Genomic DNA, 16379 nt, shown 5'->3' on the forward strand with positions numbered 1-16379 from the left:
ACCTGGGGACCGTCACGAGTCTGGGCGCAGAGAGGCGGAGGCGGCAGGGAATAGGAAATAAGGATGAGGATAAAAATGAGGAACCCGCGGTGCCTAAGCGTGGCCGCGGGGATATTGGCGCGGCGGCCTTCTTGTCCTCAGGCTGCCGCGCCTGCCTCCTCCCCGCCCGCCTCCGGCAGAGATGCTGCTGCAGGCGGGTGGGTGGGCGCTCCTCCCTGCGTCAGGAGGTGCGGCTCCCCCGGCCCGGCGCTGCCCTCCCCTTTCCTCTCCCCCCGCCGCTTTTATGTCTGTCTTTAAACGCCGCCGCAGTGAGGGTTGGGCACATGTGGCTGCTACCGCCTGCCCGCCGCTGAGCCCCGCGCCCGCACGGCCCCGCTCGCCATCCTCGCCCGCGGGGGCACCCGGCCCCCCCTTTTCGCAGCTGGCGCCCGGCGGGCGGAGGTAAGGCATGGCACGGCAGGGCAAGGCACGGCATGGCACGGCATGGCATGGCACGGCGCTGAGCGTGGGTGCGCGGGGCGGCCCGCGCCTTCCCAGCCCTGCCATGCGGCTGGGGCCGCGGGGGAGCGTGGCCGCCTCCGTGTGTCGCCGGGCGGGAAGGGGCAGGATGTATGGAGGGTTCCTTTCCGCCCGGTGTCCGCCTTCCTGCGGGTCGGGGGTCCCCCCAGCCCACCCGGTGCTTTCGCCCTGATGCCAGCCTCTCGCTGGCGCGGAGAGAGCCGGCGCCTCGGGAAACAATAGCGAGTGCCGGTTAGAAGCCGCCCATGTGTTTTAACTCGGCGGTGGGTTAAAAGGATGTACGGGGCTGTTTTAATCAGTTTTATTATTATTATTATTGTCATTGGCAAGGACGAGGAACTTTTATCTTTTTGCGAGTGAAAGAAATTTCATTCATTTCCCGTGTGTTGCGTAAAAAATCTCAGATGCATGTGTAGCGCGTGTTCCGGGTAGCGCGGGCTGTCCCCCCCCGGGAGCACCGCGGTGATGCGCCTCGCCGCACGGACCAGCCCGGGCTCGGAGAGAGCGGGGCGAGCCGGCCGCTGAAGGAGCCGGGTACCACGGGGAGCGGGGTCCACCCCAGCATGTGCCGCGGGCGGACGCGCTGCATTGTTGCTGCGGAGCGTGGGCGTCGCCCGGCGGGGCCGCCCGGTGCCTCCGGCGCCGCGCCACCCGCGTCTCGCCCCGCGAGGGCGGGGGCAACCCCCGCGGCCGGGGGCTGCTGCGCCCCGGTGTCAGCCATGTTTGGGTGGGTATGGTAATGAGGACCTTCTCCCAACCTTTGTGCCTCTTGGATTTATTTTCTGTGCCGGATTTTGATGGTTGTAGCCCGCCGTGTACTACGACATGTCCACAGGGTCGATTCATACCTACAGTGTTCTCCCAGTGATTCTTTTTCTCTTCGATTTTTAATCCTTCTAATTTTCTATGTCCGCATTGCCCTGTTTTGTTCTCATTTTCCTAGTGTTAGAGCGAACTGGAATTTCTTCGTAAGCCTTTGCTTTTGTTGTGGAAGTAAATGAGATGATTGTAATATGTCTGCACAGTCACACTGATGTGGCACACGTGAGAGTTGTGATGGGATTTCATCTATTTAAGTAAATTGCACTGTGTTTTACTTGTTAAAGACCACATTATCATCAACGATTTCATTTTCAGTGTTCTACTGCTGCATAACAAGCTCACTGCTGTAGTGTTGTTTTCTAAGATAATTCTAATAATTTCTAAATAGTATGTTACCATCTGTGTGTCACTGTGGAGTACCATAGGATATGGACCCGATTTCCCCCCTACAAAGTGTAAATGAAGTAAAGATTTTGTTATCTGATGTCATATAAATGTATGCTGGCTGTATTGTGCAGGCAGCTTTCTCCATTTGATTAAAAAGCAATGACAACATAATCAGTTTCTGTCTATTTAGCAGTATATTTCCGATTATCTGCCTCACCTTAGAAAGGAAACTATGAAAAATACTTAGGAAAGATTGCTTAATTTCATTTTGGCTAATATAGAAGTGGTTTTTTTTACCCACACCCCATATTAAGATAACCATAGACTCACAGCCTGCACGCAGTGCATATTGGACACTCCCTTCGGGCTCAGCTCTGCACTTCAGAATCAAGAACAAAAAATCTCATTGGTTTTGATCTGTGCATGAGAAACCAAACCATTCATAGCTGTTCAGATGTGTCACCAGTACAGGAAACCGAGAATGTGAAACTGTCAAGGTATCATGAAACTACTTTTACAGCATAATCTGATTCCTTTTGACCTTTCATGTCTTGTTGTTCTTGCAGTTGTCTTTTTTCCATATTGCAAAAGCCCGCATGCACAAAATTTTTCAAATGCTGAATCAGTCAGAAAAAAAAATCACAAATTATTCAGAAACACAATCTACTGATTGCACCTCTTCCTTTTGATTTAGATGACATTGTTGAGGAGTAGTCACTGCTCAAGTGGTATGGAATTACCACTTGAAGTATTTGTGGTAGAATCTTTCTGGGAAGATTTTTTTTTTTTTTTCAGAAATTCTCTAGAATAGTGTACCGGAAGTGTACACAACATTAAGGACATTTTTACCTGCTTTTCCAACTACTTTCCATTGTTCTGACCATTTCACTCATCACCATTAGTAATGTTCTTAAAAGACAAAATACCTGTTGATATTGGAAGAAGTTTTCAGTCTCAAATTTTAATAGATCAGCATAGTAATGGTAGCAGCTTTTACACATGACTTTAGAGATCTCTGAAATCTCAGTTGCAGAATAACTTTGACATATCAGCAAGTGGCTGCTTGGGCAACTCCATTTGTCCTTGAAAATTGATTCAAAGTAACCTTGCCGTTACTCAGGAAATGTATTGAAATAATTTAGGGGGAAAAAAAGCATAATTGAAAAATAACAACCAAATGCTATTCCACTGAAGAGCTGGAAGCGCAAATCCTGGTGGGACGGTACAAAGTGGTGTGAAAATGCAGTGGCAACTGCCAGAATGGTTGCATTAGGCAATGGCAGTAACTGGACTGAGCTTCCCATAAGCCTACACTGAAATAGGGCTCTGCATTCTTATCCTTCACTCCTAAGGCTAGGGATGCCTTGTTTGTATGGAAGAAAGCAAAGAAAAAGTTCGTGTAATGTTGTGCACAGCAGTGCCTCGAGTCTTGGTGCCAGTAGTCTGTTCCCCACTTTGGGGAAAGAGTTTCTTGCTGCTGGCAAATGATAGTTTTGCATTTCAAGTGTCAGAAATGTGTACTGCAATATTAATAATTCAGCTCACCTTAAGCCAAAATGGAGAAGGGATGAAAACTGTAGTAGGACATTTACAGTGTTCATAACTTGAAAGCATGATTTGTGCAATGAAATCAAATAATCAGATGTGATGAGAAGTAAGATTTCCGCTAAAGCATATGTTCAGTTTGGCTTTTTGCTTGTATATAAAAAAAAGGAAGAAGTAATCACATAAATTCTTCCCAAGGACAACTTGATTTACTTATTAATGCATTCTAAAGCACAGAGGTCTGAGAATTAGGATCTCGGGGCAACTATATATCTGGTAATATCTAATTTTCAGTAATTGATTTTGCAACTTAAGTAACTTTAATACTTTATTGAAATATTAAACATACTTTTGCAACCTCTCACTTCTGAGAAGTGTGATAAAATTGTACAATAAACTCACGGTTCTCTTGTATCTTATATGATGAGTTTAGAATACGGAGATTTCTTTTGAAGTTGCCAGTAGCTACACCTTTTCAGTTTGACCAGCCAGGGGTAGAATTTCTTCATAATTGCTGAGATTGCTTCACTTGAAGGAGTGGTACCACTAAATTTGTTCCTTCAATGAAGTACATATAAGAAAAAACTGCTGAATTAGTGATATACTTTCTCCATTTGAAAAGGAGGTTGCAGTTAGCTTATCCTGTAAGTCTCTGAAATATTTCAGTGAGGTTGATTTGAGAGAAGAAAATACTGAGAAACCTGTACAGAAGTGAGAAACTACAATAAGGCAAATTAATTCTTTAGAGATTATGTGCAGTGAAAAAAACCCCTGACCTTTAAGAGCTCTAGGTTGTAACATTCTGTCTCTAGATGTTTCTGTTGGGCCAGGGATTTGACAGTAGTCATACAAGCTGTTAAGATCAAGTTTATTGATAATGAACAAACCTGAAAAAGAAACTTTGCTGGTTTTATTGTGTTTGTTCTATAATAGTAGGAAGTATTCTCCTGTAACTAAAATTTAAGGAGACTAATCTGGACCAGATTTTTTTTGCATTTGAGTCTGTGCAGGGTTTTGTTGTAGGATAAAGCCATGAACAAAATTTTGTACGAATGGAGAACAAATTTCCCAGCAGTATGAAACATGCAGTGTCACTGAAGACTGTATAACCTGTATGTGCAGCAGGTGTGAATTCAGTCTGGCATTTTTAAATAGTTTTCCTGTAATATAAATGATTTCTGTTGTAGACACCAGAATAAAAACTTTCTTCTGATTTGATTAAGTCTCCCATAGCCCACAGAGCTCTTATTTTTTACAGTGTTGTGAACGTGTAACAGATTTCTTTGCATTCTTCAGTGATGTTTTCTGAGACATGCTAATACAAGTATAACTGTACAGAATAAAATTATCTTTAATTGCAATTGAGTTAAGCACCTATTGAATCTTACTGACAGGCTATGTTAAACTAGGTAGGGAAAAATGCTAGCTCATGTAGTTCATGCTGAAGAGCAGCATGATGGTTGCTTCAGTTTATAGCTATAAGATGGGCTTGACTAGGCAAAAAGGTTATGGTTTGTATACCAATTTCCGCCAAAGAACACAATGCTGCATTGCAGCAGTAATTCAGTCTGTGCAATGAGTACTGTAACACAGTGTAACTCTTCCTGAAATAATTATCTGTACACAGATTCCCCCAGCGATAGCCATTCTTCACAGTCACAGTACTCCCATGAAACTTGGTTTGCTCCTGCAGTCTTCTTCCTCTCTTTTTCACTCAGATATGATGGTCACTAGGTATTCCCCACATCCTGTCTGGGTAGTTTTCTTTTTTGTAGACTTACAGCCATCCGTTGCTCCTAAAACTTCAGTTTTCATTTTCTGTATTGCTTGTTCCCATCATGCTTTTTCTTCCCAGCTTGTCAACTCATATTTGAGATGCATTTTGTACATTTCTTTTTGGTGCAAAAGGCTCCTCTTCTGCACTTTTGCATATGATTCTTCTCCAGTGATTTCATACAGACTGAAACATTTGGCATGAATACCAATAAAAATCATTTATGAACATGTGTCATCATGACAATCCTGACTTTTAGTTCCATGTCCTCTGCTTAACCATACTGGTTTCTTCATTGGGAGTCAAAGGGTGAACAGCAATGTAAGACACGAGCTTGTGGGACTGGAGTAGTACACCACACTAGCATAATCTACTTTCAAAACTGAGATTATAGTGATGTGAACTGGCTGCAGCTTTTTATTGCATTTTGCCACCCTCACAGCAGCATGTTGGTATGTAACTGGTTCCTCAGGGAAGAAAGCAGTGCTCTGAAGAATAGAATGTTGATCTCTTTAATCCCTTCAATGGTAAACATTGAACCAAAAAAAGGTATTGAGGATTATTTGTAAACATTAAAAATGAAATGTAAGTAATTTTGTGAAATCACTGTGTTTCCATCAGAAGTAAAAATAAGATTATAAAATAAAAAAGTGCACTGTGTTAGAAACTAATATTTTTGGCTCTCCTTTTCAGAGGGAAGTGCTGGTTTTAAGAAGAAATGTGATGTAAGAATTATTGTGTTGTAATTTATATTTGAAAAACACTGCTAGAAGTTCGTTAATACTTAGTTGTTGCAATAGTATTGTGGGATGTTTTAAACATGAAATTGCCTTACAAATGGCTTTTTATAGAGGTTTGTGCTGAATTTCCAAGAACGTGGGGCAGCTGTACTCATTATACTTTCAAATCCGTAAGTGAGGGGATTTTTTTGTGCCTCTTTTTCTGTACATGTTGGGAAAATCTCCAGTCTTGTAACCTTAATTGTTTATTGGTATTAGACAGCTGAGAGAACCAGAAGAACAGTGTTCTTCTAGTAGGTATCTCTATATTGATTGGCACGCAGATCTGATAGAGATGGATCACAAGGAGCCCAACACAAAGATTCACTGCCAGCGTAATGGTGAAGAGGAGCCGCAGTGTTGAACAGAACCAGGACAACTCCCTTACTAGGCATTCCTTGCAAACAAGATTGTGAGAAAAGGACATGCAGCAATGTTTTTCAATGTGTCTTTTGGTGCTTTGACTAATGACGTTCCTTTGGGTCTTACTGCAAATGCTTGCAGGTTTTGTCAGTGGAGGCATTGCAAGTCTTATCTCCCTGTGCCAGCATTTCTGAATGCAGGCCTGAAGCTGAAGCAAAAGTTCTATAGCGAGCTTGGATCTCCCAGGGAGCTAATTTGGGTCTGAATTCCCTGTGGCAAAGGATTATTATTGCTTAATCTGCTAGTGGTGTGGAGGTCTAATAAGGTTACTTCACTTGTGCATGCTGGTGCATTGGGTTGATTCTTTTTCCATGGAAAAAAATAACAAAATTCCTGCTGTGTTCTGAGAGAGAAAGGTGGGGTCTGTAGTTTGCTTGATATCAAAAAAGTCAGAAAAGACTTATTGTTTTATCTTTCAGTATGTGAAAGAAATAGATATTAGCATATCAAGGACAATGCTAGTAAGACATAATTAAAATCTAGTTCATATGTTTGTTTTAGTAAAGTTTTTGCAAAAGTTTGTTTATGCCAACTTAGATTATTGATTGCTCTTATTTCAGTGACAGAATAATTTTCTAAATGTTCCTTTAACTGAACCATGTACTGTTCATCAATTTCCATTCTGTTAAATTCCATCAAACAATACAGATGTTTGTCAGGTCAGTTTAAGAGTAATTTTAGATTTCTTTATAAAAGGAATTTTACATTAAAAAAAGGAAAATCATTCTTATTTGCTCATTTCAGTCATGGAAAATTCCAGAATAATAGTATATTCTCCAATAAATGTGGTAATAAAAATTTCCCTTCAGTGTTTTCATCTGACAGGTAACATCATTTGAGTCATGAAAAGGATGAGATGCTGAGAACATAATCAATTGATCAAATTCCATGATCTAAATTCAAGACAGAAGAAAAATACAACCCACAAACAAACAGCTTTAATGAGGCTAAATTACATTTTAGGCATTTTACTTTTAATCCAAGGTACTGGTTAAGTCATAGTAATGTTTTAAAATAGCTGACAAGATTTAGGACTTGGAGTCCTAATATAATGATAGTTTCTCCTAAGTATAATTTAAAAATCGACATAACAAATCCCCATTTTACTAAGGATTTACAAAATTACCTGTCTCATCATACAGTTCTGTATTTCTTTACAAGGCAGTGTAGAAGGTAGCAAGTACTGGAACTAACTGAAGATGTTTAACAGAATTTGGTGTGATATTTCCTAGTTTAATGCTGATGAACTTCAGTACCGGATTGCATCCAAGTGATGTGAGAGCATAGAATAGCATTTTATGTGGTGAAGTGCTCAAGTTCAATACTCTGATGAGGAAAAAGAAAGCCTGTTCAGTGGTTCATGTTTAGCTAATCAGTGCTGGTGAGTAACTCTACTCTTTCTCCCTATTCAGACTTCACACAGGAGCATTCATATCTCTACCTGGCTCAAGCTGAGTAGTTTGATACCAGTCTTCTGTGCAGGTTTGTTCTGGATCAAAGAGCAGCTTCTGTGCGTGTCACTGACTGCGCTCTGGGAGTGCTGAGCACAGAGCAGTAGACTCCTTGCACAAACCTGCTGGGTTCACACTTCAAACATTTGTACCTGATGGTAGTATCTCTTGAGAGAGGACTCCTTATTTGCTTTAGTACCAGCTCCTTGAATACAGAGAAAAGTTGTTAAATCTGACAGTAGGAGAGTGCCTTTGGATTTGTGATGTGTCCGGAAGGACTGTCCTCCATCCTTGGTGCAGTCTGGCCAGTGATAATGTATTGAGTTGGGAAAGCAGTCCTGTTAGAACCATGCACCAGTCTGCTGAGCATGCCTCCCACATTTTCTCAAGCCCTGCAAATGTTGCAGTCTAGACAGGGATATTTCTGTGGATAACATACTGCTTAATGGAAGGTTAATGAAAGGGAAATTATTATGATACTGTGCTAGGAGTAGAAGTCTCAAGCCCAGCTTGTCCTGAAGCATAGCAGTGCAATGTTTAATGCATGACAGGACAGAGTGATGCAATTTTTGTTGGAATTGACTCATCAGTGAGAGCTCCAGATAAATCATATTGCTGCTCTGCAAGTTACTCTATCTAAAATAATTAAAACAGGTATGACCTTTTAAAACATTTCAGTAAATACTTATCTATGGCTTGCGTCTTTTTGGCTGAAAATCTCTTTTTGTTATTACAGTTAGAGAAGGATTTCAGACTTAGAGACAACTACTGATGTTGTTTCCCATGTGCAGCTGTTTCATTTTAATGTAATCCCTGAACTTATTACTAATTACTGGAACTGAGAAGCTGCTTTCTAATTTACATCAGTGGAACAAAGGGAAAAAAAAGTTTGAAATGTGACAAAAAGTAATATTTGAAGTATCAGGTGCTGTGGCTTATAGTCCCAGAGCTCCATTAGGATTGCTTAAATGCTTCAGCTTAATGTATTGTTTGCATTTTGGTTCTACATAGGTATCTCAGTCAGAACTAAGAGCCACTGAATCATGTATGAACTAGAAGGGGGTGTAGTCCTTTGAAGACTGCAATGCAAAAGACAGAACAGATGAAAAGAGGCCCACATAGACATTCATTTAGCCCAGATACACAGGATGGAGTATTAGGATTTCTCTCCTGTACAAACAACTTTTCCCCTATTCTGCTGTTCTCTGTGTAGCTCAGAGAACACCTAATTTTTTTTTTTTTTGGAAGAACTGGTATCAGTCAAAGCAAAGCCTGGTGCTAGTCCCACTACATATCAGAAGGAAGGTTTATAGGACCCTGAACTGTTCAGTGACAGTAGTGAACATGAAGCAGATCACAAGCCAAGTAGGTTCTACTATGCTTTAAAAATTTGGGCTGACTGCCAGAGCTAGAGTTGCTGAGAGGAGGCAGTAACAGAAGGGAAAGTGAGAAGACAGTGACCGGAGTCTAGGGAATCAGTGAAAAGAGGTTACAACAAGAGTTCAGTAGGCAACTGGAGTGAACTTCAACTTCCAAATCCTTGGGAATTATTGGAAAAAGTAATTGCATTGTTGGCTAGGAGGCTGGTGATAGGACTTGTGGTGGCAGAGTTGTGTTTCTGGTGCTGTGAAGTCTCATCTTGATAAGCTGTGGGCTGGGTTCCAGTGGCGTAAAGTCTCTCCTTTGGCTCTGGCACAGAGGCGGCTGCGAGGTGCTTGGCCTCTCAGTGACTGTGTGAAGAGTACCTTGCAGTTCTCCACTGCATGGCATTTTGTCAGGACATGACACAGCCTTCATACTATGGATCAGATAGATGTTGCAGCAAGTCCATACGCAAAAGCTGTAAGGTCTCATTTTCCCTCAAGTAATTTCTGATTCTCATCAGTTAGCAGTTCTTGATTAGACTTCTTGTGTATTCTTTACAGAAGTCCCCTTTAGAGCTTTCATGAAGCTTAACACATAATCTAAATCCTTTTTAAGACTCTTAATTGTGCAGATGGCTTTGCACACACTAGTTTTATCCCATGTGATTAGTGAAGAATTTATTGAAATACATTCCTCCCCAAAATCTTATGGTTACCTTTTGTATGGCAGCTGCAAGCAAGTCTGTCTTTTTAAATGATTGTGTTTAAGAAAAACACATATTCAAACGCAGGCATTTTTGTTTCTGTGCATACACATTTGAAGCAGTAGGCTTTTAAAATGGATTTGGCATTTCAAATATTTCAGATAGCTTCTTAGAAAGAGGAAATAATTAAAAATATGTAAAGCATCAAAGCTTATAAGAGATGAGCCTCTCTCCTTTCAAACTGTGATTATATATTCCAGGATGAAGAGTAACAAGAAAATAAGTTACCATTGCTTTTGAACTACTAGGTGCATCCTCTCTATCAAAATTTTAATTGCTGCATGACTTTCTGAAATGGTCTGAAAAACTCAATTTACTTTGGTTAAAATATACTTAAAGAAATTCAAGTAAAGCCATTAAGTCAGGAAGTAAGGGAGTTGGGCTCCTACATTTTATGTAAAGTGCATACCCTTTTATGCCTCATATGAAGAATCTTGTTATGGTATCAAAGTATGAGCAGTTAGCCTGTCAGTCCTTAGGAACTAAAACAAAACAAAACCCTTAACAAGTGAATGAAATGTATTTTATAAAATATTTTAGTCCAAATAGTGGACTTATTTCCTACAATTTGAAAGTGGTTTAACATCCCTTTCTTCTTGTTTTCTCCTCTTGTCAAATCATTGAGCTATGCAAAAATGGGTAAAACAAAGGACACAATTTCAAAATTAAGTTTCTTCTGCATAATAATATAATATCCTTTTTAATTTCTTTTTCTACAGATACTTTCAGTAGAGCAAGTGTTGAGAAACAGAAGGCCTTACTCTTGATTCCCTGGTATCAAGGACCCATAAGGCGCTATCTTCAGTCTTTTTATTCAGTATTTTATCCCAAGCAGAGGGAGAGTCTGCTTCAGTGTCCGTCTGTTTCAGCTGAACGTCATCTCCTTGCTGTTTGTTTCAAATTACAAATGCCTAAGAACAGCAAGGTAGTGAAAAGAGATCTAGATGATGAGGTCATTGAGTCAGTTAAGGACCTGCTCTCTAATGAGGACTCTTCAGATGATGCCTTCAAGAAGAGTGAACTTATGGTTGAGGATCCAGAAGAAAAAGATGCAGATGTTGAAGAAGGCTCAGATGTAGAAGATGAAAGACCTGCTTGGAACAGCAAACTCCAATATATTCTGGCACAAGTTGGATTTTCTGTGGGATTGGGGAATGTGTGGCGATTCCCCTATCTGTGTCAGAAGAATGGTGGAGGTAAGTTTTGTGATACAGTTTTGTGCACATGCTGAGACAAGAGTGTATTTGGCTTTTAACAATAATTTTGCACCATTTTAGCAAATGGCAGCCTTCTCAGCAACAGAGAAAAGGCTGTACCTAGATGATGATGCTGACCTTTCAGATTTCAAAGTTAGCAGATAGAGCCACAGTCAAACCTGCTCCAACACGTCAAGTTTTTCTTTCAGTTTTTGCCAAAGCCTATGAGGAAAAACCTGCATTCTCTTTATTTAGAAAGAGGCATTTGTTAATGTAAGAAGCAGATCCTTCCAAGATGCCATTTCCTCATTTTAGGGTAGAAAGCTCTTGATACAACCTTAGCTACTGCTCAAACCAGTGGCTACCCATAACACATAATTATGGAGGGTTGCATTGTTTAGGACCTGGTTATTGTGCTTAAGTGTTCTTTGTAATAATTTGACAATAAATCAAGACATTAAAACTACATCCACTTTAAAGACCAAAGCAGCATTTATCATTTAGTATTTAGTGGTACTTAGTTTCACAGCTGTACTTTCTAATTGCTTTTAACTCCTGGCTGTTTGATCATGATTTACTTCTGGCAAGAACTTCAGAATACTCTGAGAGGGAAAAAGTAGGGTTTTTGTTTTGTTTTTTTACTGATGATCTGTTTTTGTGCTGTTAGACAGTTTACTGTTTTTGTAAATAACATACCTTTCACTTAAAACAATGGCATCAAGCTGTTTCTTAGTTGACCATCTGTGGTCTTGAATGCAGTTTGAAGTATGAGGCTGGAGACTTTCCTTCCTCTATGAATGCAGGATTAGTATTTCATGCAATGCTATGCCATAGCCAAATATACTACATTAATGCACACTCTATTGCAGCTGATTGTTAAGCTGAATTCAAAACAAACCTGTCACTTTTTGTGATACAGAAAGTGAATGTGTACAGAAAATGAAGAATAACATTCTACTCCTGCTGCTTTTTTAAAAGCTGAATGATACAACTGATGTAATTGAGGAGTATAGAAATGAGCTTAGAATATGATAAAAGTGTAATTCTTTATTTGTTTTCTCTCAATTCAAGGACTAAAAATTAAGTTTATGCTTTTAAATACTCTATCTTCAGGATAAAGTTAAATCCTTTCATATCAGTAGTTTGTTGGGGTTTTTTTGCTATCATTTAAGTTTTGTTTTTTCTCTTATTCTGGAGAGAAAGTCATTAAATGATTGATTTAAAGTATGGTGTCAAGATGTAGTCTCAGGGACAATGGACTACAGCAATTTATTTAGTGAAGTTGTGTCCCTTTGAAAGTCTGTGTCTAATGTAGTCAGGAATTTTGCAAGCCAGTTGGATTCTCCTTTGAACCAAGAGAAGGGATCCATTGGTGTGTTCCTTGGGCTGTTGGTTTCATGCCTTCAGGTGCTTTTGAAGTTACTCTGTCCGGGAGGGTAAATTTAATTCTGGTCAAATATAAATAAATTTAGTTAATAATTTCACCTTTCAGGAAAAGAAAACAAAAAAAAAAACCACAACAAAACCCCTAAAACAGTAAACTAGCCATTCTTCAAGGATTATGACACTTTATTAATCAAATTTGAAAAAGTAACTACGATGCCACTTGAGATTGTAGTTAAGTGTTTTCTCCTGTGCTGTGATTGCAGGAAATTGGATGCATAGCGTAGTCTATGGAGATACAGTGCTTTCTGCACATGCTGAGACAAGAGTGCATTTGGCTTTTAACAATAATTTCGCACCATTTTAGCAAATGGCAGCCTTCTGAGCAACAGAGAAAAGGAATTTATCATTAGAGCTGAAGCTTACTTGGTTTTCAAGTTAATCATAATGTAAGATGGAGAAGGTGGCACAAAACTTGGAAATATGTAAAGTACATTGGTGCCTGTATGTGTGTGCAGATGGACAGATAATTGTCACAAGTGCATAGAAGAATAGGGGGAGGGAGTGAAAACTTCCAGCACATGGTAAGAAAACCCACACACGTTTTGTATGAGGTTCTGTTTTCTGCTACACATAATATTTCACATAAATTTCCTAGGTCAAATTGGAGTGGTTTTATGTAACCCATGCAAACATCAGTGTCAGAACTGTTCTGTAATCTTCTGCTGATAAAGCTGATAAATACCTGTTGAAGTCTCTTGGTATAAGATAAACTTTCCCTAGTGTATATTAATCTCTACCTTCAGTTTAGACCTTCATTTTCTTCCCTGTGTTTAAGGAACTTATATCTGGAAAATACCATGTGAGGGGAACGAAGTATATTAAAAAGTAGTAAACCAATAGATCCAGTTCCAATTTAACCAAAAAGAAGTAAAAACCATAGTTACTTATTATTTTCCTTCACAGCCTTCTTACAACCCTAAAGCCACCAGTAAAAGAAAAGGCAAATCCTAACTGACATAATCTCAATTTTTATTTTTTTTTTAACTTCTGTAACAAGAGCAGCAAAATAAAGATAGATAAGACACAGCAAGGTTAGCCCACATAGATATATGTTATTCAAGAATTTTGTGGAAAAAAATTTGTGTGTTTCCCACCCTGTTTTCAGTAGAGATCTAGTTTGTTTATGGCTGTGGCCCGTGGTACAGTGGCACTCCTAATGTCAGAGCTCTCTACTGCTTCAGTGAGATACCTGTGGTACCATCTTTAAAAGTAACTTGAGTAGCACTATGCTGCAGTGAGAATTTAGATGTCTGTAGATATGTTTGCAATCTCTGTTTCTGGGTCTGGTCTGTTTTACCAAACCAACTTCCTTCAGTTTATTTCTTATGATTATTTGACGCTTGCTCCCATTGCTTTAATTCATAGCAGCTCATAAATATTTAGAGTATTACCTGGTATTTTTTGTAGTTAACTAAGTTAAAACTAGACTGGGAAGCTCTTTGCTGACTTTCACTCTTGTCTTATTCCCAGAAAAATGTTTGTTGGGAGAGGTGAGAGAAAAGGCTGGTATACAGCTGGGAGATACTTGGATCCCCTCTGGGGATGTAACTGTAATGCCAAATGTATCGAGTGGAAAAAAGAGTCTGGGAGCAGCTAAGAGCACTCCAGGGGTGCTGGTTTTCCTGACTTTGAGAGGGAGGGCGCAAAGGAGTTTTAGGCTCTGTGAAATAGGGGCTGAAGATGTTCAGTAAAGTTTTGAGAACTGACTATGGATCTCTCTGTCCTCACCACAGGCCCTTCTTATCCCAGGCAGACAATGCCCCGACTTCATCTGGCACTTAGGGCACCTCTTCCACTCTTTGCAGCCTAACAGATAAAAAAGCTGTTTCATTCTTGATAAACACAATTTATGCTGGAGCTGAGTATGCTCAGTTTCATTTTTGCTCTGTAGGATTTGTTTATTCCTCCTTTACTCCATGAAGGTGAATATGTGTGTTCGTTCAGATAAGCACAGTTCCTATATAGCAATTTCATAACCTCTGTTAGCATAACATAGGTTCAGAGCTGCCTCAGCTTCCTGTGCTTGATAGCCTTAAAAATGAACTGCTCAAGTCTACCCAGTCTTGCCAAGATGCTCATAAATAGTGACAAACTAGATTTACAATTTCCTGCTGCTCCTAACTGTCATCTGGAGGAGATAACACACTTTTCACTATTTTCAAACAAAGAAAATATTTAAAGTTTCTTCTGTTTGGTTGTCTTTTCCTTGTAGGATTAGCAGATGTATAATGATACTGTTACATAATTAGAAGTAACAAATGCAAAATACATTAGCTATTCTGCTAAAATGACTAAGTGTTGAAGAAAAGTGAGGAGTCTCCAAGATACTACATGTCCAAAGATTTTGTGTTGCATTTTTGTGAGCATTAACTTAATTTTTCTTATTTTTTCCTTTTCCTTTTTTTTAAGGTAAGTCTTTTTTAATATCTCTGTGATGTAAAAAGTCAAAAGAACGAAACAATTATAGATAAAAGTTGTAAGCAAAATAGGAAAAATGGTAGCAGATGATGCTGTCATTATGTTTTGAAAAGATTGACTTGGGTAGAGTCACATTGTGAGTTTTTACAGTTAATTAGTCTGAATTTTTTACTGAAACACCGACAGATTGACATTAAAGTTCTGTGGTCTAATGAAAAAGCACGGCAGTTGTACTTTTCCTCTGCAGTGCTCTTGGAAGCAAGCAACTAATGAAAGAGAAATGGGAGCAAAGCAAATATTCCCTTGTACTCCAACACTCAAGTAGGGATTCAGAGGCTTTATTATGTAGCTTTGGATCAGTAATTTATATTCAGTGCCTTGAGTTCACTGGTAACTACAGTATAATCTTTTTGAGTTCAGTATTATCAGACTCAAAATTTAGTTGTACTTTGGTGTACTGAAAATGTCGTGTTTCTATTTTGCAAGTGTAATTCTTCATTGAGGCGATTTGGCTAAGGTGATGCTCACCCTTTAAACACAGTTCTGTAAACAGGCACACCTGAACATTCTGAAACTGAAACTAGTGACAGGAAGACTATGATATCTCAGGATACAGATAAAAACCTGCAGATAAAACGTAGAACCATTTATCGGAGTTTTCCTGACAAAAGCAGATTCCATTTTGTAGAGGTAAATTTACTTACTGAAGCTTAGTGTACCGGTAATTTAAAGTGTTTTATTGCTCACTTGTCATAACTTCAAAAATTTAAGTATTTGACATTGAAAATCAGCATATCCTCATCTGAATGTCAGCTTCTTGCTTGCATTCTGTTCGAAAGTGTCTAGTAAGCGATAAGAGCTGGGATCACTCTTCAAGACAGTAGTAAACTACCTTGATTGAATAAGAATTAAATCAGATACCAGACACTTAATTAAAATCTAGCACAGCAGCAGCTGAAACGAATGTGGAAAGTTAATAAGTTTTTCAGGTTACAGCAAGAATTGCTAGGTGAAGAAAATTCATCTGTAGTATCAAGGTGGTAATGGTTATGTTGCCTTGGGTTACTGCTTTGAAAGTATTTTCTAACTCTTTAATCACTAATGAATCATGTAATTTTATGATTTTTTGGAGCATTTTTAAGAGCTTAGATCAAAACCAAGGTCATTATTCCGCTTCTGTCAATAATATTGCCAAATGCAGTCCTTATGGTAATCTCAAGAAAGACAGTTTACCAGATAGCCCATTCTGGTGCTTGATTAAATAAAAAAAATAAGGAAATCAAAGTAGTGCACAGTTTTAACAATCATGAAATCTTCTTGAAATCTCTTATATCTTTGTCATTCATTCTAGTAAAGAAGGATGAGGGGTTTTTTTCCTTATTGAGATGATTTTTTTTTTAATATGGAAGCCAATGTTTAAGATCACAACAGGCAAAAACAAAAGTGACTTCACAGTTGAATAATTTTGTAAGTGTAGAATGGAGACCTGGG

At 39.3% G+C, this 16379-nt stretch overlaps 1 protein-coding gene across 1 annotated transcript in view; it reads left to right on the forward strand.

Annotated features, from left to right (window-relative positions):
* Window positions 1–309: 309 nt before the first annotated feature.
* The window catches only part of SLC6A15 (solute carrier family 6 member 15), a 36868-nt gene continuing 20798 nt past the window's right edge, over window positions 310–16379 (forward strand). Inside the window, exons 1-2 of the mRNA XM_066550278.1 lie at window positions 310–441; window positions 10548–11024. Coding sequence (XP_066406375.1) covers window positions 10736–11024 — 289 coding nt within the window. The 5' untranslated portion in view covers window positions 310–441; window positions 10548–10735. The remainder of the gene's footprint in view (window positions 442–10547; window positions 11025–16379) is intronic.

Source organism: Molothrus aeneus, chromosome 5 (genome assembly GCF_037042795.1).
Source record: "Molothrus aeneus isolate 106 chromosome 5, BPBGC_Maene_1.0, whole genome shotgun sequence".
NCBI lineage: Eukaryota > Metazoa > Chordata > Aves > Passeriformes > Icteridae > Molothrus > Molothrus aeneus.